The sequence below is a fragment of the Oreochromis niloticus genome, linkage group LG5 (assembly GCF_001858045.2).
Source record: "Oreochromis niloticus isolate F11D_XX linkage group LG5, O_niloticus_UMD_NMBU, whole genome shotgun sequence".
Lineage (NCBI taxonomy): Eukaryota > Metazoa > Chordata > Actinopteri > Cichliformes > Cichlidae > Oreochromis > Oreochromis niloticus.
Window position 1 is genome coordinate 39,157,054 of NC_031970.2, and position 27,589 is coordinate 39,184,642.

At 45.1% G+C, this 27,589-nt stretch overlaps 1 protein-coding gene and 1 long non-coding RNA gene across 3 annotated transcripts in view; one reads left to right on the forward strand and one right to left on the reverse strand.

Annotated features, from left to right (window-relative positions):
- The window catches only part of cntn2 (contactin 2), a 122,368-nt gene that overhangs the window by 60,106 nt on the left and 34,673 nt on the right, over nucleotides 1-27,589 (forward strand). For both annotated transcript variants that reach the window (XR_003220261.1, XM_019355319.2), the window contains exons 2-10: nucleotides 7,211-7,286; nucleotides 13,100-13,241; nucleotides 21,844-22,016; nucleotides 22,214-22,309; nucleotides 22,654-22,866; nucleotides 23,278-23,380; nucleotides 23,603-23,784; nucleotides 23,900-24,036; nucleotides 26,074-26,203. Coding sequence is in view for 1 of the 2 variants with exons in the window: in XM_019355319.2 (XP_019210864.1) it covers nucleotides 7,229-7,286; nucleotides 13,100-13,241; nucleotides 21,844-22,016; nucleotides 22,214-22,309; nucleotides 22,654-22,866; nucleotides 23,278-23,380; nucleotides 23,603-23,784; nucleotides 23,900-24,036; nucleotides 26,074-26,203 (1,234 nt within the window). In the remaining variant the exon portion in view is untranslated. The remainder of the gene's footprint in view (nucleotides 1-7,210; nucleotides 7,287-13,099; nucleotides 13,242-21,843; nucleotides 22,017-22,213; nucleotides 22,310-22,653; nucleotides 22,867-23,277; nucleotides 23,381-23,602; nucleotides 23,785-23,899; nucleotides 24,037-26,073; nucleotides 26,204-27,589) is intronic.
- LOC109199960 (uncharacterized) lies at nucleotides 18,004-19,244 on the reverse strand. The gene is made up of 3 exons (XR_002060203.2): nucleotides 18,988-19,244; nucleotides 18,827-18,913; nucleotides 18,004-18,755 (listed from the first exon to the last, which is right to left on the reverse strand). It is a non-coding gene; the product is annotated as an uncharacterized LOC109199960 (long non-coding RNA).

A 27,589-nucleotide genomic window follows, 5' to 3' on the forward strand; every position in this document is an offset into this window, starting at 1 on the left:
ATGAAGCACAGTTTAAACTGAAGGCCATCAGCTACGCGGAGGAACATGGAAATCGAGCAGCCACGAGAGAATTTAAGATTAATGAATCGATGGTTCGCAAGTGGAGGAAGCTGGAAAACAAGCTCCGGCAGGTCAAGAAAACGCAGCTGAGTTTCCGCGGACATAAGGCGAGGTGGCCCGAGTTGGAGGAAAGACTCGAGCAGTGGATCATCGAGCAAAGAACGAGTGGGAGAAGCGTTTCGACGGTCACCATTCGGCTAAAAGCAGTTTCGCTAGCAGAAGAAATGAAAATTGAACATTTCCAAGGAGGTCCGTCTTGGTGCTTTCGTTTCATGAAACGGTGCCATTTTTCCATCCGGACCAGGACTATGGTAGCGCAGCAACTTCCAGCGGATTATAATGAAAAGCTGGCCATCTTCTGCTCCTACTGCAGTACACATGGCAGACAAACACATCCAGCCCAGCCACATCACAAACATGGACGAGGTGCCGCTCACTTTCGACATCCCGGTGAGTCACACTGTGGAGAAGAAGGGGACCAGCACGGTAGCGATACGCACACCGGGGCACGAAAAGTCTTCTTTTACTGTTGTGCTTGGCTGCCATGCTAATGGGCAGAAACTGCCGCCTATGGTGATTTTCAAGAGAAAGACTTTGCCTAAAGAGAAGTTTCCAGCAGGAGTCATCATTAAGGCAAATGAAAAGGGCTGGATGGATGAGGAAATGATGAAAGAGTGGCTGAGGGAGGTGTATGTAAGGAGACCAGGTGGTTTTTTCCACGCATCACCATCACTGTTGATCTGTGACTCTATGCGTGCCCATCTCACAGCCGATGTGAAAAAACAAGTGAAGCAAATGAACTGTGAGCTTGCTGTCATTCCAGGAGGCCTGACAAAGGAACTCCAACCGCTGGACATCGGTGTGAACCGGCCGTTCAAAGTAAGGCTGCGAGCGGCGTGGGAGCGATGGATGACCGATGGAGACCACAGTTTCACTAAGAGTGGAAGGCAGCGCTGGGCGAGTTACGCCACAATTTGCGAATGGATTGTAGATGCTTGGGCTAACATGTCTGCTGGCACTGTTGTTCGAGCTTTCGCAAAAGCCGGCATCATTTCCGAGGAGCCGCACGGCACGGAAAGTGACTCTGACAGTGAAGAAAGTGAACCTGGCATGTTTGATGGAGATTTAGCACAGCTGTTCAATTCAGACACAGAGGATGAGGACTTCGATGGGTTTGATTGATGACGATTACCGGTAATAAAAATGTGAATACCAAACTCAGTTTTGCTCCTGCTTTATTTTTAAATACACACACTTGTATGCTTGTGTGTTGTTGATGATGATGATTACCGGTAATAAAAATGTGAGTACCAAACTCAGTTTTGCTCCCGCTTTATTTTTAAATACGCATACTTGTATGCGCCCTATAATCAGGTGCACCTTATGTGTGTGTGTTAAATACAGTAATCGCACACATAACTGAGACTGCGCCTTTTAGTACGGTGCGTCTTATGGTCGTGAAAATACGATAATAATAATAATAATAATGATAATACATTTTATTCATAGGCGCCTTTAACCCTCTGGGGTTGACGGACGCGCCGGCGCGTCAAAATCACATGACCAATTTAAGACGACAGAGCATCAAGATGCAGTGACCCAGAGTGTCCATTTCAACTTGGGTCGAAAGACAGCAAGTTCTCATATGTGAGACATTAGTGACGTTTAGTGTGTTTGGAGACTATAGTTAGTGTGTACTGTAGTCATTGTTTTATTTTGTGTGAGAGTTCTACTAGTGAATGTCACAGTTGCTCCAAAAAAGCCACCAAAGGCAGATTCCAGTGTAAACGCTGTCTCCACATGTAAAACAGGGTTGATACACCTCTGTTGTCAGACCTGCAGGGTTTAGGCCTGTGGTATTCTCCTTTGTTTTAAAGTGGAAGAAAGAAACTGTTTTTTGGAGTGGCACAAATAATTTGTGTGCCTTCTTATTTGATGCAGAACACCTGATTATTCTGTAAATAGTTTTAAAGGGTTATATAAAAAACGCCCGATGCCTTGGCTGCATTTTTAGGTAAATAGTACCATATAACTTTGCTGTTTGTAAAACTTGGCCCGGCTGGGCCCCTTCGGGGGGGTGGGGAGCCCTCAGGCCTCTGGCCTCTGGGCCTGGGGCTCGGTCCTCTCTGGCACAGCAGAACAGCTAAAGGCTCTGAGACCTAGGGTAGTCAAGTGAGCTAGTGGAACAAGCAGTTCATAAAGTCAGCAAAGAGGCACAGAAAAGAAGATCAGACACCAGCGAGGGAGGATAAGAAAGACAGACGCAACAACGTTGTCATCCCCTATGTAGCCGGTGTATCAGAGAAACTCAGGAGAGTTTTCTCCAAGCACGACATCCCAGTGTACTTCAGACCCAGCAACACACTCAGACAGAAACTGGTTCACCCGAAAGACAAAACTCCAAAACACAGACTGAACAACGTGGTGTATGCTGTACAGTGCAGCGAGGAATGCCCAGACCTCTACATTGGAGAGACCAAACAGCCACTTCACAAGTGCATGGCACAACATAGAAGAGCCACCTCCACAGGACAAGACTCAGCAGTCCATCTGCATCTTAAGGATAAAGGTCACTCTTTCGAGGATGCCAATGTTCACATATTGGACAGAGAGGACAGATGGTTTGAAAGAGGAGTGAAAGAGGCCATCTATGTCCACTGTGAGCGACCATCTTTGAACAGAGGCGGTGGTTTACGACACCAACTGTCTGCCATCTATAATCCAGTTTTGAGTTCCCTCCCCAGACGACTTAACGCCCACTCACATCCTGGGCCATCTGACCTCAGGAATTCACATGACAAGGTGGGGCCAGGTTTCACAATGAGCTCACCCGAAACCTTGGCTGATTAGGTCCCACACCCGCTTTCACACCTTGGCGCATGTGATTAGAGGATCACCAGGGGGTCCTTTGTCCCTCCTTGGGGGGATACTCCCACTGGGTTTAAATCTGGGACTCTCGGCCATTTGACCTTAGAACTGAAGAAGCTTCTCGGATGAGAGGTGAAACGTCTTCAAGCAACTTAAAGAAGTCCAGACGCTTTTCTTTGCAAACTCCTTTGACTACGATGACCTGGATGAGTGAGAACCTTCACAGACAAGCAGATGGGAAGCTGAAGAAGCGAGAAGTGTACGAGGGAGTGAGTATGTATGGAGAAGATCAGATAAATATGGAGGAGTGAGGTTATGAAGCGCTTTGAAAGTAAGAAGCAGGATCTTGAAATTGACATGGAGGTGAACTGGAAGCCAATGGAGCTGTTTAAGAACGTTATTTGTTCAGTGGATCTAATTCTGGGTAATAACACAGAAATAATTAATAATTCAATTTTACTACAGCAAAAGAGAAGAAAAAAAAGGGAAAAATAGAAATTGGAGGAATAATGAGGTGATAAAATAAATGCATTCAAAAAAAATCTTCTAATTAAATGAATGAATGAATAAATAAATAAACTGTTATAAAATGTAAATAAAGGGCAAATGAACATATAGCCTTATAATCTGTGAGTGAATCTGAAATTTGCTTCAGCAATAACCCTTTTTTCATTGGCAGAACCAGAAGTTACTTTTTATATTTGAGACAACAAACTGTCACAACAGGTAACTCCCTTAGTCTGGGTAGAAATGTGTCTAAATTTAGAGATGTTGCACAAATGGAAGAAAGCAGTCCAATAATCTCAGTCTGATCTGAAATAAGAAGCAGAAAGTTAGAGGCCATCCAGGTCTTTATGTCTTCAAGACATTCCTGCTATTTTAAAGATTAGACTTAAGCTTTCCTTTTTGATAAAGCATATAGTTAGGGCTGAGCATCTGTCACCCCTTTTCAATCACCATGTGTCCGTATACTACTATCCACTTAGTTATTATTAATCTCTGGGACAGCATGTCCTGTCTCCGTCCCCTCAACCCCAACCGGTCGCAGCAGATGGCCCCGCCCCTCCCTGATTCTGCCGGAGGTTTCTTCCTGTTAAAAGGGAGTCTTTCCTTCCCACTTCCCACTTCCCACTCCCAAGGTTCTTCTCTGTTTCTCTGTATTATTTTAGGGTAATTACTTTACAATAATAAGTGACTGATTTTTTGATTTGGTGCTATATAAATGAAATTGAATTGAACTGAATTCATTATGGAAAAACGGTTATTTTTACAAAAGTTTAATAACAGAACAACACTCTAGTTCAGCTCAGGCAGGTAGTTCCTCCCAATCACGCCCCTCCACGTTTTGCTGCCATTGTCCATGTGAGCAATGAAGTCTCCCAGCAGGACAACAGAGCTACCATATGGAGCACCCTCGAGCACACCACCCAGTGACTCCAAGCTGTGCACTCTGTAGTGTAATTTGGCACATAAACACAAACAATAGTTCGGACCAAATCCTCAACCCAAAGGCACGGGAAAATAACTTGTCCGTCTACTACCAAAACCCCCAGTGTATAGGCAGCAAACTGAGAGGATACTATGATACCTACCCCTGCTTGCTGCCTCTCACCGAGGGGAACTCCAGACAGAAACAGAGTCCAACCCCTCTCCATGATACTGGCTCTAGAGCCTGAGCTGTGCTTTGAGGTCAGCCCAACTAAATTTAATCAGTATTTCTTAATACTTGTCAAGTATTACTTTGTCAAGCTCCTTCCCCACCAAAAAGGTGAGACTAAACATGGCACTCTGCACTATTACCATTTTGGCAATTTGGGCTCATCTGTTCAAAGGACATTGTGCCAATATAGTAGTTTGTTCAAATGCAACTTTTCAAACCTGTGCCATGCTGCCATCTTACTTTTGGAGATAAGCTGCTCCCTCCTGCAAACCTTTCCAAACAAGCTATACTTGTTTAGTATTTTTTTATTGTGACAAAGTTTAAAATTTAACATGGGAACTGAGACTTGTAGAGTCTTAGTTGGCCAAGATGTAGTTGTTTGGATTTTGTAGTGTTTCTGAGCACACAGCATGACCCTGGGATACATTTGCTGGGACATCCACCCCTGGGAAGATGGACTGCTGATGGGAAGCTGTCTTGAATTTTTGACACTGATGAATAATCCTGCTGACTATAGAATGATGGACTTCAAGTTGTTTGGTCATTGACGTCACATCATGTGTTGCCTTAACCACATTGATGGGCAGCAACAGTTCATCACTCTGATGTGCAGCTGCAGCACTTGTTTCTTCCTCACTGATAAAACTAAGAAAAAAAACACGCTATGCCAGATTGTCCAGAAAATGAAAAGGTTTAATGGACACCATAACGAGACAATATCCTAAGACAGGTCTAAGAAAGATCTTAATCCTTAATTGTGAAATCAGCTGCATGTTACAAGCAGAGGACAGGTCTCTTAATACTCACTGAAAACAGCTTTCCTTTAGACCTTTGGGTTGTTTTTCTAGGAAGTCTAAAATATCAAAAGAAATTAATAAAAAATGAGCTTTTGGTTCTGGTTGTGATGTGCCATTCCCAAAGCAAAGGGATACACACACTGCACTTTTAGTCCAGCAGAGACGTAGGCAGTAATTTCATAGTGTGGGCTCTTGTGAAGGTCAACCTCAGAATAAATCCATACACATGCATAAGACATGATGTGAGGACAAAAGACAGTTAAACTCACAGAAATTTGAGCTGACTGCAAAAGAATCCTCACATAGTTTGTCAAAAGGGCAACTTTAAACCAAAGTCCTTAACATGGTGATCAGTGGAATTGGCCATGTACTGTAATAACTTGAACGAGAATCTCCTTCCTTCACCCAGAAAACTGAAGATTACTCAAATATCAATCAAAAATGTATCAAGTGAGTATCAGTCAAGCCCTCCTAATGAGTTCTCCTTATTGAAGTGAATGTTGTTTTAGTGTTGGATGAAGGGCTCAAACATAGGGCTGTTACCTGGGAGACTGGAGTTTCTGTTCTTTGCCAAACCAAGTTAAACAAGCTACCGGGTTAGAAGAAGCAGCATTTTCTCATCTGCCTTCACACGCGTATTCAATTCAGTTTTATTTATATATCACCAGCCCACAACAACAGTTGTGTCAAGCTGCTTTGTATTGTGAGGTTAAGACCCTACATTATCAACTCGAGTAGTGTCCCATTTCCATTCCATAGGCTTTAATATGATGTTGGCCCACCCATTGCAGCTATAACATCTTCAACCCTTCTAGAAAGGCGGTACACAATGTTTGGAGTATATTTATGGGAATTTCTGACCATTCTTTCACAACTGCATTTGTGTGGTCAGACACTAATGTTGGACAAGGAGGCCAAAGTTTCACTATCAGGTTGTGGTCAGGTCAGGGTTCTTTAACACCAAACTCACACATCCATGTCTTTATGGACCTTGCTTTGTGCACTGATGCCCAGTCATGTTGGAAGAGGAAAGGGCCATTCCCAAACTGTTCCCACAAAGTTGGGAGCATAACATTGTACAAAATGTATTGATATGCTGAAGCATGAAGAGTTCCCTTCACTGGAACTAAGGGTTCAAACCCAACTCCTGTAAAAATTATCCAACACTACAGGTCCCCATCCACTAAACTTTACACTTGGTACAGAGCCGTCACACAAGCACGGTTCTTCATCACTCCATAGAACAGGTCCAGGTAAGCCCTGGATAAAGCTGCATGGCCATGAAAACAGTGTTGGTCTTTCAGTGTGCTGGGTTTATATGAATGGAGTGTATGGTCTAGTTTCATCTGATCTATGTTTGAACCTTAAGGTCAGACTTCAAGTTTTACCTAGTCACTTAGGATTTTGAAATGGATGCCATTGGTGTATCTACTGGGAGGCTAACAGGTAGAATTGGCAACCACAGGTATTATTTTATGCCTTTTATCTGTGTCAGTTTTAAATTTCTCTGTGTGCCTGCATTGGATCTCCTCAAGATATTAAGAGACCTTTGACGGTCCAAAGGTGAACTTGTGAGGTTAATTTGTGACCGTAAAGAGACCTGAATGGTTTTCCGTCTCTATATCTTGGCCCTGTGATGGACTGGTGACCTGTCCAGAGCGTACCCTGCTTTTCGCCTCGTAACAGCTGGGATATCCCCCCACCTGACTGTCAAGAAAATGGATGGAATTTCCTGTTGGTGCTTTCATTAAAGCAGTGTTGTTATCTTTTGAGCATAAATTGTATACCTACATGTCCTGTCTGAATGGTTTTCCTTCTGCTTCAGATCTGTTTTAGGGTCCAAATGTGGCTCTTGGTCTGTCTCCTGACCCTCAGCTCAGTGGCCCTGGTGACTGCTGTTGGTAAGTTCCACTTTTCAAGATTTTAAATATTTTACCTAGTCTATGTAACAGAAACGTCTTTTGGGGGTTCCATTTACTATTTCCTAATTAAATACACACACAAAAATAATCTTTTATTAGCGATTTTGTCATTTGTGAGCACAGAAAAAAAGTAAAGCTACCTTTAATTTATACAACGAATAGGACTGAAGGCCAACTGATATATTGGCAGATTATCAGCCAATGTTAGCTATTTGCTGATATGTTTGTATCAACATTTATAATGGGCAACATCAGCTGCATCTCTGTTTGATAAAGGCTGAACAGGGGTTCATGGCAATGCAAGTTAGAGGGTACACCATTCCTTCCTGAGTTTATATCTGTTCTGTGTATATGTATATATATATGTGTGTATATATATGTGTATATATATGTTTATATATATATATATATATGTGTGTGTATATATATATATATACATACATATATATTGTAGCGGGCCAGGGCTGTTCGGGGATGTTATGGACACTTATGTTCTGTTTTGCAGTTATGTTCTGTTGTCATGTTGCCATGGTTACAGGTGACGCTCTCTCTGCGACGGGGTGTTTCCGGTGAGAGAGCGCCTTTTGTTGTTGTTGTGTTGTTGCCGCGCTGAGCAGCGGGCTCGCGCCAGTGTTCCTCTGCAAAGTTAAATAAACGGCTGTGCTCCCGGCTAGCTGGCGGAAGCAAGACCAACCGAAACCTCTGTCTCCTCCTTTCCTGAGCTCGCCACATTGGTGTCAGAAGTGGGATTGCTCACCCTCGCCGGAATGGAGAGAGACATTCGGAGGCTAGAGCAAGCTATCGAGGAGAACATTACCCGCTTGGGAAGCTGGCGATTGAGGAGAGAGGAAGCTAGCGGCCATGTAAGTCCCCGACGGGTCCCGACGGCGCGAGTGCACCGCGGTGGCGGCCCGCCGCGACCGATGCTAGGGCAACGCTTGATGGGCTGCCTCCGTCGGCCGACACACCGGGCCCCCGACAGCGAGCAGTGAAGCCTGCAACGCCAGCTAAGGTACCGAAATATAACGGGCTAACCCCGCTAGAGCCCTACCTCTCACAGGTACGGCTAGCCGCGAGACATAATGGCTGGAGTGACGGCGAGGCTGCTACACACTTAGCGCTAGCATTGGAAGGAGATGCATTGCAGGTACTCCTTGACCTAGCCGCGTCAGAACAGCATGAGCTCCAGGCCCTCACTATAGCACTCGAGAGGCGATTTGGGCAGCGGCACTCCACTGATCAGAGCAGGGAGCAGCTGACCAACCGGAGCCGTAGGCCGGGGGAGAGCCTGGGCACCTTTGCAGCGGATGTGTTGCTGTATGCTCGTCGTGGCTACCCAGAGTTCCCCGCAGCAGCCCGTGAGGAGCTTAGCCTGCATGCTTTCCTGCGTGGACTTTTTCCAGAGCGACTGCGCCAACATGTCCGCCTGGCCATGCCTCAGACTCTCAGTGAGGCGCTCCTTCAGGCTGAAAGGGCCGAGCTGGTGCTCACTTCGCCACCTAACCAGCAGGTGCGCCCCCCAAACTACCCTCAAATCAGAGCCGCAGACTGCGACGGGGAGGGGGCGGTCGCGGAGATATGTCAGCTGCAGCCCTCGGTGCCTCGGAGGCGTCGTCGTCGTCCCACTGACCGCTGTTACCGGTGCGATGAGCCTGGCCACGTGGCGCGTGACTGCCCAGCACCTGCCCCGACGGCCAGAACCACGAAGCCACAGGGAAACGGGGTGGGAGCGGTGTAGTGAGGGGACCACCGCCCCAGTTTCCTGCCCCCCTCCAAGGACGATGCACGGTGGTGGGCCGGGTTGGGCACCTCAAGGGACTCTACCTGAGCTGCTGCGTTGAGGGCCAGCCATGCCGGGCCCTGGTGGACACGGGGTCTACCATCTCCCTGATACGACCTGGTGTGCTTCCTGGAACGTCCGGGTCGTTGGTCGAGGGTTGGTCGCCCACCGACACCCAGCTGATGACAGTGACGGGGGAGAGAGCTGATATGCGGGGGAAGAAACCGTTGCAGATCCGAGTGAAGGATCTGGAGCTGATTCACGACTTCTGGCTTGCGGACATCCAAGACCAGTGCATCATCGGCCTTGATCTGCTGACCCGCTGGGGGGCCTGCGTCGACACCGCAAAGCGGGCTATCACTCTTGGCACAGAGACTCTCGCCCTCCAGTGCGGTCAAAAGCAGGGAGCGGAGGGGGTCAGAGCCAGACGAGACAGGCGTCAGGCAGCTGCCGCTCAGCAGATTTCGGGTGCCGGTGGCTCCGGGTCATCTCTACTTACCTCAGCCCGGCCCCTCAGCCCAACAAATCTCCCTCGACCGAGACAACCGAGGCTGTTGGTGACCTGTGGCAGCGCAGCAGCGTAGGTCTCAACGGTGATCAGCGCCAGCAGTTGAGGTGCCTCCTGGATGAGAATGCGGACATCTTCGCTGCCAGCGACAAAGACTGCAGGCAGACAGGGCTGGTCCAGCACACCATCGACACCGGCTCTGCCCAACCCATCCGTCTGCGCCCACATCGGCTGCCCCTCTCAAAACGGCAGGTGGCGGAGGAAAAGATCCGTGAGATGGCTGCGGCTGGGGTGATCGAGCCGTCCAACAGCCCATGGGCGGCACCCGTGGTCCTGGTGGGGAAGAAGGATGGCAGCCCGAGGTTCTGCGTGGACTTCCGCCGTCTCAACGCAGTCACCAAGAAGGACTCGTACCCGCTTCCACGGATCGACGAGGCCCTAGATTACATCAGCGGCTCTAGCTGGTTCAGCTCCCTCGACCTACGCAGCGGTTACTGGCAGGTGGAGCTAGCCCCGAAGCAAGGCCTAAGACTGCATTCACCATTGGACAGGGCCTGTGGCAGTTCAGGGTCATGCCCTTTGGGCTCTGCAATGCGCCAGCGACGTTTGAGAGGCTGATGGAGAGGGTGCTCGTGAACATCCCTCGTAGCCGCTGTGTTGTGTACCTGGATGACCTGTTGGTACACGGTGGTGACTTTGACAGTGCACTGTCCCACCTGAGCGAGGTCTTCGGTGCCATCCGTCAAGCTGGGCTGCGGCTCAACCCTGCGAAGTGCCGGCTGTTGACAAGAGAGACTACGTTCTTAGGCCATGTGATCAGCGCTCAGGGTATCGCCACCGATCCCGCAAAGGTGGCTGCGGTCCGGGATTGGCCGACTCCCTCGAACGTCAAAGAACTGCGGAGCTTCCTGGGCCTAGCCTCCTACTACCGTCGGTTCATTAAGGGGTTCGCGACGACAGCCAGCCCCCTCCACCGCTTAACCGACAAGGGCCAGCCGTTTGGCTGGGGTGATGCCTGCGCTGCGGCCTTCGCACAGTTGAAGGAGGCCCTCACCAGAGCCCCAGTCCTGGCCTACCCCGACGCCCGGCAACCCTTCATTGTGGACACTGACGCTAGCAATGTAGGAGTTGGGGCGGTCCTTTCCCAGCAGGACGATGCTGGAGAACGAGTGGTGGCGTACTTCAGCCGAGCTCTGGGGCGAGCCGAGAGGAACTACTGTGTGACCCGGCGGGAGCTGCTGGCTGTGGTGCTAGCGGTGCGGCACTTCCGGCCATATCTGCACGGCTGCCGGTTCCTCCTGCGCACCGACCATGCATCCCTGACTTGGCTCCTGAACTTCAAACACCCGGAGGGTCAGGTAGCCCGCTGGCTGGAGGTCCTTCAGGGTTACGACTTTGAGATCCAGCATCGGGCAGGTCGACAGCATGGCAACGCTGATGCCCTCTCCAGAAGGCCCTGCATGGCTGTCGAGTGTCGCTACTGTCTGCGACAGGAGGAACGGGCCCAGGAGGCGCTGGGGGTGGCTGCTGCTCAGGCCACGGCCAGCGGAGGGGGGTGGCTCCCATTGACCCCGCAGCAGCTGAAGCGGGAGCAGGAGGCCGATGCAACGTTGGTTCAGGTGGGGGCCTGGCTGGAGGTGGCGCAACGCCCCGACTGGACGGGGGTGTCGGGGCAGGAGCCCGAAGTGAAGGCCTACTACTCCCAGTACAACAACCTGGAGACCCACGACGGCCTCCTGTACCGGAGATGGCGGGCCCCCGGGCAGGGCAGAGATCTCCTGCAGCTGTTGGTGCCTCGGTCGCTGCGGTCGCAGGTGCTCGAGCTCGTCCATGGCTCGGTGGGGGCCGGCCACTATGGAACGCCAAAACTCTCCGCCGTCTCAGAGGACGGTTCTACTGGCCTGGCTGTCGACGGGATGTGGAACTTCACGTGCACTGCTGTGACACCTGCACGGCACAGAAGGGCCCAACTCAACGCTCCACTGCCCCCCTTCAACAGTACCCGGTGGGGCCCCGATGGAGCGAGTGGGAGTGGACGTCCTAGGGCCTTTCCCTGTTACGGAGTCAGGGAACCGGTACGTGTTGGTGGCCATGGATTATTTCACAAAGTGGCCGGAGGCCTACGCTGTGCCAGACCAGAGTGCATTGACGACGGCGGAGAAGCTGGTGGAGGAGATGTTCACCCGTTTTGGGGTCCCGGCTGAGCTCCACAGTGACCAGGGGCGTAACTTCGAATCGAAGGTCTTCGGGGAGATCTGTCGGCGGCTGGGGGTGGAGAAGACGAGGACCACACCGCTTCACCCGCAAAGCGACGGCTTGGTCGAGCGCTTTAACCGCACGCTGGCCACCCAGCTCGCCATTCTCACCAGCCGCCACCAGCGGGATTGGGACCGACATCTGCCCCTGGTCCTTTGGTCGTATCGGACTGCGGTTCAGGAGTCCAGCCAGTGCACACCTGCCGCTTTGATGTTTGGACGGGAGCTCCGGACGCCCGTGGATCTGGTGTTCGGGTCCCCCCTCTGAGCCGGAGATTGACGGCGGGCCGGAGATGGACTACTACAGGAGGCTGAGGGAGCGGCTGCAGGTGGTTCATGACTACACCCGCCAGGCCCAGGCCAGCGCTGGAGTACGACAGGGGGCTTTTGTGCCTGGCGACAAGGTTTGGGTGTACTGCCCGTTTCACAAGAGAGGAGTGTCCCCCAAGCTCTGCAGTCACTGGCAAGGGCCGGCGGAGGTCGTGGAGCGGCTAACAGAAGTGGTGTACCGTGTTCGCATGCCGGGCCCGGGCGTCTGGTGGTGTTGCACCAGGACAGACTCTCGCCGTATCGACCGCTCGCTCCGGCGGATGCCGGGGCAGGGGAGGCTGGCAGCGCCCCATGTTCTGACCCGAGTGACTTTTCCCCCGCCTGTCGAGACCGGCCGGTGCGCCAGAAGAAGGCACCGGGACGTTTGCAGGACTTTGTGTGGGGTAATGGGGTTGTCGGGGACGACTGACCCCTTAGGTGGGGGCTATGTAGCGGGCCAGGGCTGTTCGGGGATGTTATGGACACTTATGTTCTGTTTTGCAGTTATGTTCTGTTGTCATGTTGCCATGGTTACAGGTGACGCTCTCTCTGCGACGGGGTGTTTCCGGTGAGAGAGCGCCTTTTGTTGTTGTTGTGTTGTTGCCGCGCTGAGCAGTGGGCTCGCGCCAGTGTTCCTCTGCAAAGTTAAATAAACGGCTGTGCTCCCGGCTAGCTGGCGGAAGCAAGACCAACCGAAACCTCTGTCTCCTCCTTTCCTGAGCTCGCCACAATATGTATATATATGTGTATATATATACATACACATATATATATATATATATATATATATATATATATATATATATATATATATATATATATATATATATATATACATACGTGTACACACACACACATATACACATATATATACACATATATTTACCTAAAAATATTTCTGCTATGTTATATTATGTTATCATTGTCAATTTGGTTCCAGGTGGAGATGTGTGTGTGGCAGGTCATGACAGCGGGCCAGTGTTTGAAGAACAGCCGAGCAGTTTAATTTACCCTGAAGGCCTGACTGAAGGCAAAGTGACCCTGAGCTGTCAGGCCAGAGCAAATCCAGCTGCTGCTTATAGGTGAGTCTTACACACTTATTTGCTGTGGAGCCCACATTTTATAAAATGAGTTGGTCTTCAAAGTTTATTTTAGGGTACTTACTTTGATTCCTATATTAAGTTGCTGTCTTATTTTGGTTTAGACTGGGGCAAATAATCTTTTGATCCCCTGGTCAATTTGTACAGTGGGGAAAATAAGTATTGAACACGTCAACAATTTTCTAAGTAAATATATTTCTAAAAGTGCTTTTGACATGAAATTCTCACCAGATATCAGTAACAACACATCCAGTCCACACGTGTAAAGAAATCAATGCAGTGCCTTGTGATCTCCAAACATGGTGCATATTATTGCATTCAAAAACTTGATCTTGAAGTTTTGGTGTCATCTAACCTCTCATCTAATCAACTTTAGTCTCCTGATATTTCACAGGCTTGTCTAAATGTTGTTCAGCAAACTTTAAATGCACTTCAACATGCTTTTTCTTTCAGCAATGTAGTCTGGGGTGGTGAGTGTGCATATGGCAGTTAAGTGCATTAGTTATTGTTTTCCTTGAAACAGTTGTACTGGCTGATTCCTGCAGCTCTCCGCAGGTTGTCTTTGGCTCTGGGACAACCCTTGTAAAAATTCTTTTCACTCCTCTTTTTGCAGGGAGCACCTGATCATGGCCAGTTTATGTCAAAATGATGTATGTTTTAGAATTGCATTTTGTTAACTTTGGACTGCTTCTGTTTTATACCTTGTGAAGCACTTTGTGATCTTTTATCTAGAAATGTGCTATATAAATAAAATTTTACTTACTTACTTCTTTCCACTTGTGGACTAACCACTGCCATCAGTATATTTTGCAACAATAAGGTTGCAAAGACCTTGTGAGAGCTCATTGGTTTTACCCATCACAAGCTGTTTATTGTGTGCATTGGTAATGAGACACCTTTTTATATCCCTTCAGTTTGGACTGAACGAGCTGATATTAATTTGTACCAGTTGTAACACTAATGTGTCTCTAAACTCTTAGATCAAAATGTACTTCACCCAAATTTGATGCAAAAGACCTCACTGCTTTGGACCAGTAGGTTCGGCTATATACAGGAGAGGCAAACTGAATGAGACTCAGGCAACTGAGTTTTGAAAACGCCGGCTTGTGTATTTTTACTCATTCAGAAAACAAAAGAAAGAAAATTAATATAAAACATACAAAAACTTTTCAAATTAATGTATCCCTTTCTGGTAGCACTATTTTTCCTTCAGTGACAACCCTGTGGTACAATCACAGTAATTACTTTAAAAAAAATAAAAATAAAAAAAACCTTACCTGGGTCCGCCCTTCTAAATGTACAATCAGAGTTCAAGTTAAAGATAAACCACAATTTCAGTTACCAGAATCCAAATGGCAACATTCATGTGCAACTCCGTATACTTTGTTAGCTGATTGCAACAACCATTGAGTTGGAAAAATAGATCCAACCGCCCACACCAACTTCCCTTCCTGTTCGTGGGGATGTATATAGTCTGTGAAAAGTCCTTAAAATAAACCGTCTGTAAGTCCAGGGGGATGTGCGTGAAGAAGGGGAACAGTAAGTTCAAAGTGGCATGGTGTGTTTTTTGTTGCAGCTGGCCTACCACACTCTGCTGTGCAGCACAGAACAAAGTCAATTGGTCCATCAACGGGATTGGCTCGCCATCAATTACAGGATCTGTTGCAATGCATCGATAGGAAGGACAAAGGAAAAAAATCTGACCTGTCAATGACAGTGTCATAGGCCATTAAGTTCCCATATAATCACAGATCACAATTTGCTGTCAACTAAGTTGTACTATTTGTAACATTACCTATGTTACAAATTGAAAATAAACAGTAAAACACATAATAATCTGTGCAACAGTTTCAGTTTCAATAAGTAAAATAAAGTTTTCCACAAAACACTGCTTACAATGAACTCATGAAAAAGGCAGATAAAAAATGAACAATTAAAACACTTTGCTCACCGATCTAAAAAAAGAATGGCACAGGAGCGCGAGATGGTGCAGGAACGGTGAAATGACGCCGTCTCTATTTCCCGACCTTCCTCGACCAAACAATGTAAAAGGAACCAAACTAGTTACTCGTCTTAGCAGTACACATGCAGTAAAACAATTTTTCATAAGCAGCGAGTGCTAACTCTTCCGTTTATATCGCTTTTTCCCCTACCTCGTTTCAGTGAATTTCCATCTCTTTTTCCTCGCTAGCATACTCATGGGGGATTTGCGAGAGAGGAGGAAAAGCCTGTGCTCTCTCAGACGGAGATGGTGGGCGGGGCACTGCACCACGTTACAGCACCTTATTGGCTAAGAGCAACCCACTTTTACGTCAGAACTCTTAACTCTTTCACTGCTGAACCTATGGCTTATTCACTATAAATCGAGTATAACTGCTAAGATTAATAGTCTTGTTTTTACATTTTGGTACAATTAATCCAAGCCATACTTAAATATGGGTTACACAAGTGTCAGGATTGACTGATCTGGCTGAATCTGTGATTTAAAATGTGATCATCATTGGATTCGTCCTACCATGTAAATGGGCTTGGACACAGTAGCTGATCTCTTACAGAGCCTATGATATCGTTGGGTGGATTGGCCCGCTGAGGCCAGACTCAGACTCTGAATTTCAGTTATTAGTTTTAATACATTTAATACGTTTTTGAGTGTTAAGTCATTTCAGCCTCATTTTGACTCAGATACTTAAATTTTCTCCAAGATCCAATCGTTAGACACATTTTTGTGCTTCTGTCCTTTTATATTGATAACTGAGCGACTGGAAAATCGCAAAATAGCAAACTAATGTAAAGCTGCCTGTGACAAAGTGGGTGAGAACACCACTTGTCTATATTCTTAGTTAACATTTATGTTTCGATTTGGCCATATTTCATATGTATTCTGTAATAGACAAACATGTACTATCCCGGGTTTGTTTATGTTTTGCACATTTACAGGTTATATAATATAACATCTTGGTTTAAACCGTTTCTGACAAGTTTGTTAAATTAACATGTTTTTTATTTCAACTGTTAATTGGTTTAGTTTGAACTCACCTTACCTACCTGTGTAGCAGGAACAAAAGGAGGAAATGTAGTTTTACTTCCTGTATTTATAGCTTCCTGGTTAATCTGAGGTCACAGGAAGAGACCAGGAGAAGAACGGGGAGAATCCTTGTAATTTAATAAAGCTAATTTTAGAGTGTGTTTATAGAGAAATGGACTTGTTGTAATATTTATCGACTATACACCGCAGAGTTTTATTGCTAGGAAGGAGTAGCAGTACAGGTTTGAGTGTAGATATGTTTGCCTTACCTACCCTAATGGAATAGTCCAGGGTGAGATTGTTTGGTTAAGTGGACTATTTCAGCAGATGAACGCAGGTGTTTCTTCATCTAGGCTGTGTCCCAATTCAGGGACACTTCAATGCACGCTTGAAGTACGCACACTACGCGTACTACAAGTACGGGAAGTGCGGAAGTGAGAGGCTTGTGAAATGGGACGGTCCAGCCTTCGTCGCGCTGTTCAGGTTGATACTAACCATGATACTAACCGCGAGAAATGTTTCATACAGCTTTGTGTGACAGAAATGAAGGAGAAAAAATGTTTTGTTGGTCATTCATTTTTGACATGACATCACTTTGATTAGTTGAGACCACAGGACTGTAAAACATGATAGTTGGGCTTCATTTCTGTACTGAACAGTCATTTCAAGATTAGTTAGTAAATAACAATTAGCTAATGTTGTTCATGAGACTAAAGTCATCTCACTGTGGTAATGTTAATATAATATGGACAATATTATATGTATTGTCAGATTATATATATATATATATATATATGAGCTTGAACTCTGGGTCAAAGATTCAAGTTGCAGTTATTTATATTTCCTATCACCTTAAATCTTCACTCAAAGACAAGTATCTCTGACAGTGTATATACAGATGTATTATATATAAGAGACAAACATTGTTCTTTCAATATGTTGGCATTACTAAATTTGGCTCAATGCTTATATATGTGTAAAAAGAAAATGTACGAGCTGTGATAACTGTTTCTGATAGAATGAAGATCAGACTGATATATTAAATATTCCTTTATTGGGTGAGAAAATCAGACCATGTCATAACTGCTTTAAGTCATACAGAACAGATATCAGAGCCTTAAACAGGCTGACTTCTGCTAAATGGGTCAAACTGGGCAGAAAGTACACAAACACATAACATCCTTATAGAATATGATGTAACACTATAGATCAACTTACCTCAGAATATATAAAGCATATAAACAATTACAGCAATATGATGCAACAAACACAGCAGTGCTACTAATCCAAAACACTCAAAGCTTCATAGAACTGAAACAAACATTTATTTTTAGCTCCATTCTGCTGCTGATACATACTTTAGGTTTCTGAATATTAAACTTGTTGGTGCCTTTCATAGTGTGTAACTTGAAGGCCCTGAGTACTTTCTCCCACACTGAAAACACTGGGATGATAACATTTGAACATTACCTAATAAGACTGATTCAGGACAGACAGTTAGTTATGTTAAACTTTCCTAGTGTGACCAAGTGGTCGGCGGGGTTAGATAAAAGGAAATAAAATGACAACGCCACCTAGGGGATTTTCACCCCTAGGAAATATATTTAAGAAAAATAGATAAAAGGAATAAAAAGAGGCCGCACAGATTCAAGGATGCACTCCGAGGCAGGTTGGCTCCAATATTAAAACAGTTTATTTATAATAAAAATAAATAAATATTAGAAACCAAAATGTAGCGTCATTGTTGACAGTGTCTTAACGTGAAAATAAAACAATCATGGAACTTGGACTTACCAGCAGCCGTGGACCCAAAAGAAAATCACACAAAACGAAAATCACTGCAGCCCACCCGGTGCTGTGCAAAAGAAAGTGTGAAAACGACCCACCACCTAAGGTCCCAGGGCCACTGGTACGTCCTCCGTTCACTAAAAGAAAACACAGAAAAATATGTTAAAAGAATAACAGGACACTGAGCGTCAGGCTCGCTACAGATGATACAAAGAACTAAAACACACTTTAATAGCTTTAATAAAAGAAACCACACACACACACACACACACACACACACACGGGAAGGCTTGTGCCCCGCGGGTCCACCCGTACTGGTAGTAATGGTCCCAGCCTCAATCGCGAGCTGGTCTGGCTCCCCACAGGCTAAGACCAGCAACGGGGGCAATTTAAAATCCCCGGCACGACACTCGGGCAAAGAATTGCTTCAGCCCGATCACAGAAGCGTGGGCACACGCAACAATCCAGAGATAAAATAAAATAAAACCAGGCGAACCAGGAAATGGTAGGCCTACTTAATAAAACCAAATAAGACAAGGTAAAACAATTCAAAACCAAACAAGACAAGACAAGACAACAGGCTCCACTGAGGAGGAGCCCTCACAACAACGGCTAGGCAGGTGTCTTGATTCTTCACTTAAGGCTGTGTGAGTTGCCACGGAGGTGAAGGCAGCGATCACACCCTAAAACAGACAAATATAACCTTAGCCTCTTGTAGTGGTGAATGCTAATAAAAATAGTTTGAACAGCTTACCCCAGGACCGGAGGCGCTATACTCTCACTGGTGGGGGAAATCACACAAGCACCTCTCCGCAACGCCGGAATAAAACAACCTGCCGCGCTACAACAGGCCGCAAAAACTATTACTATACATTCCAATACTGAGAGGGAATCTGAGGTTAAGCGAGAGCATACCTGTGGCTGTCATATGATCTACTCTTGCCGATCAGTCCGTCGCAGAGTGTCAGCATTTACTGCTGCTTTGCGCTGAATGCATGGGAGGAATAATCCAAAGAAGCACCGGCTTAGCTTTATACCTGGTGCCAGCCTGCAATCAATATGCAGGTGGGTTCCCAATTGACCTAGTTTTGCAGTAAGAGCGAGCGCAGGAGAGAGCGAGAGCAGTAGAGCGAGCGAGCGAGAGAGAGAAAAGAAAGGCGAGTAGCCCATCCGGCTACACTAGCAGTCCTTCACAAACAGGGAACAGTCTGTCTATTCTCTCCATCTGTCAGCTGCTGCTGGCTCTTCCTCCTCCTCTTCCTCACACACTGCTGAGTTTGTCCTGGTGGATCATCAGGGGTGCAAAGCCTCACAGATGATGTGCAGCAGTGGGTCCCTCAGTCTGTCCTCACTCTGGACACTTGCAGTTGTCACACATGGAAATCAAATGTGTGATAAGCTGCAGGATTCAAACACAAGTGTAACTTATAAATACATGTTCATACTTTTATTCCACAATCAGAGAGAAAGAAACAGAGAGAGAGTGCAGGACAGACAGACAGGTGACAGTCTCAGGTGTATACACTGCTACAAAACAGCACAAGAGAAGGAGGATTTAGTGTTTGTGTTATTACGAGTGCTAAACAAGAAGAGTTCCCAGATGGTACAGTGGACACATGTGTGACTCCTGTGATTAAAGCATCTTTCTTTCAGCTTAACGAGTGAACCGTCAGCTCGTTCAAACACACGTTAAAGACCGTTTGGCTCGACACCACCGAACAGAGGCAGCAATATAACATAGCTAACATTAACAGTGCAGTGAATCCTGCTTGTGCCGTCATATTCAGGACTGCAAACCGAGCAGCATCACTGACTTTCAGCTTGTTGTGTTTGTGGATATATGACTGACTTTAATTATCCATAAAATCATCACATTCTCTGTAAGATTAAGGTCGACTATATATATATTTAGAAGTAGAGGCTTTAAAACCAAATTATCGCTTAAAGTACAAACATCGCTATTGTCACATAACTTTGCCGACATGTGGCCAACAGTAATGTTTTAATGTTCTTAAACATTCGCACATAAATAAGTGACATCATATTCAGTACTTACTTTTGACAGTTCACTCTTCGGCCGCTCCCTTCTGCCGTATTTTGCGGCAAAATTATCCACACCCACCGCCGCGCTATGGATTGTGGGATATATGGGGCCACGAAGCGTGCACCGGACCACGCTTGATATTTGGGGAAATCGACGGCGCATTTGGAGTATGCATTTGAAGTACACTTTGAATTGGGACAGCCGTCGTCGCGTGGCGGTGACGTACTCGCACTTGAAATGCGTACTTCAAGCGTGCATACCCTGAATTGGGACACAGCCCTAGTGGGGGACGAGTCAGGCCATGGACAGGTTGTAGATGATTTTGTGGATTGGTGTGATGAGTCCTTCCTTTCAGTAAATGTGTCAAAAACTAAAGACATGATTATTGATTTTAGGAAGTCCTCTTATAGCTCATCACCTACTATCATTGAACTACTAAAAAAGTTCAACAAAGACTGTTCTTTTTAAGGAAAATGAGATCTTTTAATGTCTCATCTGAGATGTTGTCTTTGTTTTATAGAAGTTTTATCGAATCTGTGATGTCTTTTTGTATCGCTGCCTGGTTTGGTAACCTGACAGTTAAGAATAAGAATCGGTTGGGACTTCTGGTAAAAACTGCTAGCAAAATTTCAGGGCGCTGGCAAGATGGACTTTTGGCCATGTACAATAAAAATGTGCTTAGAAAGGCTCATACTATTATTAATTGTTTGAACCATCCACTTCACAGTGAGTTTGAGTTGTTGCCTTCCGGCCGCCCTTTTAGACTTCCTGTGAGGAAGACTAAAAGACTCCAGTATTCTTTTATCCCTACTGCATCTTGTCTCCTTAATGGCAAATAACTGTCCTTGGACTTTCTATCACTATTATTGTCATTATTATTTTATATTATTGTTCTGTTTATTTTTATCCTGCTGCTAAACTAATTTCCCCTTGTAGGAAAATAAAGAAATTGAATTGAATTGAATTGAAAAGGACCAGCTCAGTGTAGCTGTGTACAGTTTGACCTTAATTTCTGTTGATTTAAGTTCAGGTATGTTTATTTGAACCGAGTTAACTATGGAGTTGAGTTTCTTATTTGTTTTTGTAAATATTGTTTGGTCACAAAATGGTGAATAAATCACTCGCTATACTGGACAGCATCTGTCTCTTGCCAGTCTTTAGCCGCTTAGGTCAAGTCCTACCACACTGCCATTTCAGTCTTTGTTAAAATGTAAACTTCTGGAAATACAGCCACTCCTTTATGAATGAGGACATCAATCGCAGAGTCAGTCAGCTGGTTTAGTTGCAGCAGGACAGGAGTCAGAGAGAAACTTGGGGTTTGTTTGAGAAAACCTGGCCGTGAGTATGTTAGTGTCACAGAGTCTATTACCCCAGTGACTGACTCAGAGTTGAACTGTTTTTTTCTGCAACAGGAAGCCATAGTTCCACCATCTCAGGTTTAACAAACTCAGTTGTTAGCTAGACCTGCCCAGCCATACCTGTGACTGACTGTGCCACATGGGCACACAGCTAATCTGTGAGAGCTAGTATTGCTGATTTGTAGGAGATCAAGTAGTTTTTTAACTCAGTGACATCCAAATCAGTTTGGATCTTTAAAGTAAAATGTTTCTTTCTCACTCCATTAAAATGAAACTACCATAAAAATTTGAAAGACTGTTGATTTTTTTATACTACAGGAATAAAAAAAGATCAGGAAGCAAGTTATTTCCCTGCCATTTATCATGCAGGTGGCTTGTGAACGGGACTGCGGTTCCACTGAATTTGGACCGATACACCCTGGTGGCTGGTACCCTGGTGATCAGCAGCCCCGACCCCATCCGGGATACAGGCTCTTACCAGTGTCTAGCTATCAACCGTTGTGGCACCATCATTAGCAGAGCAGCCAACCTCAAGTTTGGTTGTAAGTAATAAAGACCTTTCAGTCATTTTACTTGTTTGAGCTGTCTGCTTTTTAAAACATGGCAGAACAGGCACCAAACAAAAACACAAGTTTACATTCTTTCTCTGCTTCTGGATCAGAGCCCACTGGTTATATGACTTTTCTATGGTTGTTTTCAGCATTTATTACTTATTTGTCTGCATTTGCTTGTTCTTCAGACCTCCATGACTTCCCTCCAGATGGCAGAAGTCCTCAAACAATAAATGAAGGTCAAGGAATGTTCTTGGCCTGCCAACCTCCTCCACATTACCCAGGTACCTCCTCTGTTTCATTGTTCTTGGAAATGATATTTTGTATATATATTCTTAGAGAGCCACAGAATAGTCCTGTGTGTGGCTGGAACATTAGTTTTTACTTTTGCATAATTTTCCTTCACTAAGAAAAAAAAGAGTCCTGCTGCAGCTAGCCACTTCACCACTAGTGCCCAGGGCCAAAAGGTGATTAACAGGTCAGAGGGGCAGAATATGAAAGTGAATATGAAATGAAATCTCTCACTGATACATTGTGACTGTTATGATTGTGACTTTTTAAAGTGAAAGCTGAGCGCTGACAGAATGAAATGACTAAAGTGACTGACGCCGATTCTTTTCTTCTCTAGCGCTGTCTTACCGCTGGTTTCTCAACGAGTTTCCCAACTTCATCAGGAAGGATGATGGGCGCTGGTTTGTGTCACAGGTCACTGGGAATCTGTACCTGGCCAAAGCTGAACCTAATGACACAGCAAACTACTTCTGCTTCACAACAATCAACATGGAAGTTAGCACAAAGAGCACATTTAGCAAGGCCAACCAGCTCACTGTAGTCCCCGATGGTATGAAAGACCTACAGCTGCATCACTTGTCTCTTAGCATCCACATGTATGTTGGTTGTTCTGCTGTCTGTAGTTGAGCCTAAATTATTACAAAAACATAGGATAACAGGGTGTTATTGTTCACTGATAGCCCAGTGCAACGTCCACTTTTATATTAAAGTTGTGGCATTAGCTTGCCTGCTATCAGTTTGCTAAAGGCTGAAGCAAAGTCGATTTAGAGACAACTGCTGACTTTCTCCTTCCCATCAGTAACCCTACTGGTCAGCTCGTTGAATACTGGCCAAAGACTTCTACTAAAGATCTAATTTAGACTGAAAGAATTTGGAATTTGACAACACTAAAAACAGGTTATGGCACAGAAAGCAAATTAAGTGATAAGCTAATCTAAGAAGATTTGCTTTTTCATTCCAGCCAATCCCAGGAAGTCAGCTCCAACCATTAAAGTGCGCTTCCTAGCAGATACCTATGCCTTGGCTGGACACACTGCCCAGTTAGAGTGCTTTGCTTATGGAAAGTAAGTGTCCATCACAGAAATTGCTATGTAATGCTTCTTTATTTTTTGAATAATGTGTCTTATATTATAGAATGACGCTGTTCAGCTGTAGTAATACATATCCAGGGATTTTTATATCCTCATACATCAAACTTGTAATTATCACTCTCTGATCTTTGCACTCTGATTTTATTGACCTCTTACTTCCATCTCTCAACTCTCGCTTTGCTTTTCATCTTAAAGTCCAGTTCCAAAAGTGCGGTGGAGGAAGGTGGATGGTTTAATGCCATCCAAGGCAGGCCCCACTGTGGAGGGTCCCACCCTGACCCTTCCTGAACTCTCCTTTGACGATGAGGGCATTTATGAGTGTGAGGCCTACAACTCAGAAGGAAGGGACACGTACCAGGGACGCATTAATGTGCAAGGTGACTAAAGGTTCTTCATTGTGCAGCAAAGCATGTGTAATTTCATTTTTAATGCACTCGTGTTCATTTTATAGCTCATGTATATTTGTTTTTTACTGCCTTTCTTCTCGTCCAGCTCAACCAGAGTGGTTGCAGGTGATGACTGACTCAGAGGTGGAGATTAGCTCAGATCTTCAGTGGAGTTGTGTGGCTGCCGGAAAACCTAGACCCTCTGTACGCTGGCTACGCAATGGACAGCCACTTAGTACACAGGTAACACACACACACACACACACACACCTACCTGACCATAAAACTTCTCCAGAAGGCATTTGGCATGTCCATGTGGGCAGCTACAATTATCCTTTGGACTTGAAAGTGTTGATTTTGAAGCAGAGAGATATTTCTTTGATGCCTCTCAGCCCATCGTGATGATACTGTGGGCATTCCAGTAGTTCCAGCTGGTGGCGGCCTCAACCCTCGGTGTTTCCTGTGTTTTTCCTTAACATCCTAACAAATTTCCTCCCATGTGTGGGTGACAGATTGGATTTTCAATCAGATCAATTTTAATTTTTAGTTTTTATTTATATAGCACAACATCACAACAACAGTTAACTCACCTACAGTACCCTACAATAGGGTAATGTCAGTAATGTTGTGGGGATGGAGCTGGACTCCCTTAAGGTGGTGTCTTAGAGACGGATGTTGTCCAAGATAAAGACAATGCTGGACAATATCTCCCACCCACTCCACGAGATGCTGGCCAGTCACAGGAGCACGTTCGGTGGGAGACTGAGATTACCCATGATGCACCACTGAACGACACAGGATATCATTCCTGCCCGTGGATATCTCTGTACAACTCCTCAATCTAATACACAGTAAACACTGCAATAGTTACAACCTTTTTGCACACGCGCTTTTCTTACTTGGTAATGTTGCTGTCAATATTCTTGATATTTATTTATAATCACCTCTGTCATTTGTTGATATTTATTATTGAGTGATTTGTATATCGTGCTATTTCTTAAATTTATAAATCTGTAACATTGTATTGTTAAATAGTTTGTTGTCTGTTTCTGTTACTGTACTGGAGCAACTGTAACCCACATAATTTCCTTATGGAATAAACAAAGTATGCTCATTCTGAGTCTGAATACAACAGCAAATCAGAATAACTTGTATTTATGTCCAAATTCTAGAGCTGATCTCAGAATCTGCAGTTGTTTGGAAATGGCTTCATTAACCTTCTGGAATGGTATTCTGAAATTCCAAGACTTTAGAGCTATTGTAAATTTGAAAACAACTTAAAAGCCTATTTCGTATACCTTTAGATATACTCTGTGAATGGTACTCATGGCCACTGATCAGTGGTCTTTGATCAAAGTGGTTGTTGATCTGTGGTCATGCAAATTTGCTTATTAATGATCATAAACTGATCTCACATCCCAGTTTTCATTCAGTGGTGCTAGTTTCAGTCATTATGCAAATGTACATAAGGTTGGAAACCTGCAGTCAGCTGAGACTGAAGGAGTCACCTGGATGATAATGAAATGTTTCTCCTGCTGAAAACGTCCAGATGAACAGAATCAACCTTTTTGGGGGTTTATTAAATGGTATTATGGTATTAGGAACTGTGCCGAAGTGCTTCATATGTGATAGATTCTACTTTGTGGATGTAAGTGGACAAATTGTGTGATAGGCTCCAACTCCCATCACTACCCTGGGTTGGATAGGTGGAAGGGAATGGATTAATGAACACAAGGAGTTGCTACGTATACATTACTGGAGTAAAACTGAACAGTGAGGTCTCATAGGACCTCATAATTCATGTGAGGCAGAACTTGTCTTTGTTGTTAGTCCTGTGGAACTTTATCTCATGTTTTGCTACCGTAAGATAGAAGCAAAACATAACAGAGGTTATTTTACTACTATTTCTTTGTCTTTTGCATGGTGTTTATGGAGAGGGCTATGAGCACATTGTGGCATAACTTTCAAATTTCCTTATTTATTAGGGACTTCATCTTGACCCCAACCATGGATACTGCCTCTTAAAAGCAGTGAAAAAAGGAACCAAAGCATAATTAGACAAATAAGGAAAACTGTGCTTCAGTTAATGATTCGACCTAAGAACACCTGGGTGTATGAATATGGCTTTTGTCCTTTAATAGTTTAAGTGTTACTTTAGTTATTTCTGCAAACAATGAACTTTATAATGCAGTATTGTACAGCATGCTTTGTTACACATGTCACAGATCTGTTTGTGCTTTCTGTAACTTTATCTCTTCTTTACCTTCTTCGAACCTCAAGGATCGTGTGGAGGTGAATGGAGTTCATCTTAGAATCATCAACCTGGCTCTGGAGGATTCTGGCATGTACCAATGTGTGGCTGAAAACAAGCATGGCACCATCTACTCGACTGCTGAGCTCAGGGTCCAAGGTAGATAGAGACTTTTCATTCTCAAGTCAAGCCAAGTAGTCAAGTTGTTATTGTCAACCCAACAATATACACTCAAGTATATAGTTGGATGAAATATCGTCCTCCTATATCAAAGGTGCAAACTGTAAAATTAAAGAAATTCAAATACATACGTACAACTATACAGAAACAAGATAAACTACAAATGAGTACAGTGTTGTACTTGAATAGAAATAGAGTAAGAATAGAAAAGAATGAGAATAAATAAAAACAATAACAGACAAAGTCGAACACAACAATACAGAATAGCCAAGTAATGGAAGTGAGAGGACAGTGTTATGTACAGTGTTATTTAATCCAAAGAAGTGTGTGGAGAAGAGAGTCCAGTGTGGAGGGGGGCAGCATAGAGCCAGACTGCTTGGGGGAAAAGCTTTTGCACAATCTCGCCGACCTGCTCCTGATGCTGCAGAGTCATCTTCTGGATGGAGGAGTAAAAAGTTGGAGGGAGTGATGATGCGGGTCAGCCATGATGGTAGTGGCTTTATGAATGCAGCATGAGGTGTAAATATCCAGTAGACTGGGTAGAAAGCTGCCAACGATGTGCTCAGTGTTCCACACAATCCTCTGGAGGGCTCTGCAATCGAACACAGTACCTGTGCTCAGTGTGATGGATCTTGTATTTCCAGCCTGTACTGTCTGGAATCTATCAGTGAGAAAGACGAGGATCCAGGTGAAGGTTTTGAGTCTGAGCAGGTTCAGTTTGCTGATCAGCTGTTGGGGGATGATGGTGTTGAATACTGAGCTGAAATCAATGAAAAGCATTCTTACGTAGGTGTACGTTGATCCAGGTGTGTGAGGGCCAGGTTGAGTGCCAGTGAGATTGCATCGTCCATTGATCGGTTTGTGTGGTATGCGAACTGTAGTGGGTCCAGTTTGGTCTGATGGTGGTGTTTTTAAAGCACTGTGGCACAACAACTTGACTCAGGGAGATGTTGAAGATGTCTGCTAGGACATCAGTCCGCTGGTCAGCACAGGCTCTGAGCACATGTCCAGGTATGCTGTCTGGTCCAGCAAATTTTGTGGGTCGACCCTAGCGAGAGTCTTCTCTTTCGGGGTGGCTGTGGCTCACGTAGAGCAGATCAGCTACTGATCAGAAGGTTGGTGGTTCGATTCCTGGCTCCCCCAGTCTGCATGCCAAATATCCTTGGGCAAGATACTAACCCCAAATTGCCCACCGATGCGTTCATCGGAATGTGAATGTGTGTGAATGTTTATTAGTTGTACTTGAGTTTAGAAGTGCTTGTATGAGTGGGTGTGAATGGGTGAATGAGGCATGTTGTATCGAGCGCTTTGAGTACTCCGAGAGAGTAGAAAAGCGCTATATAAGAATCAGTCCATTTACCATTT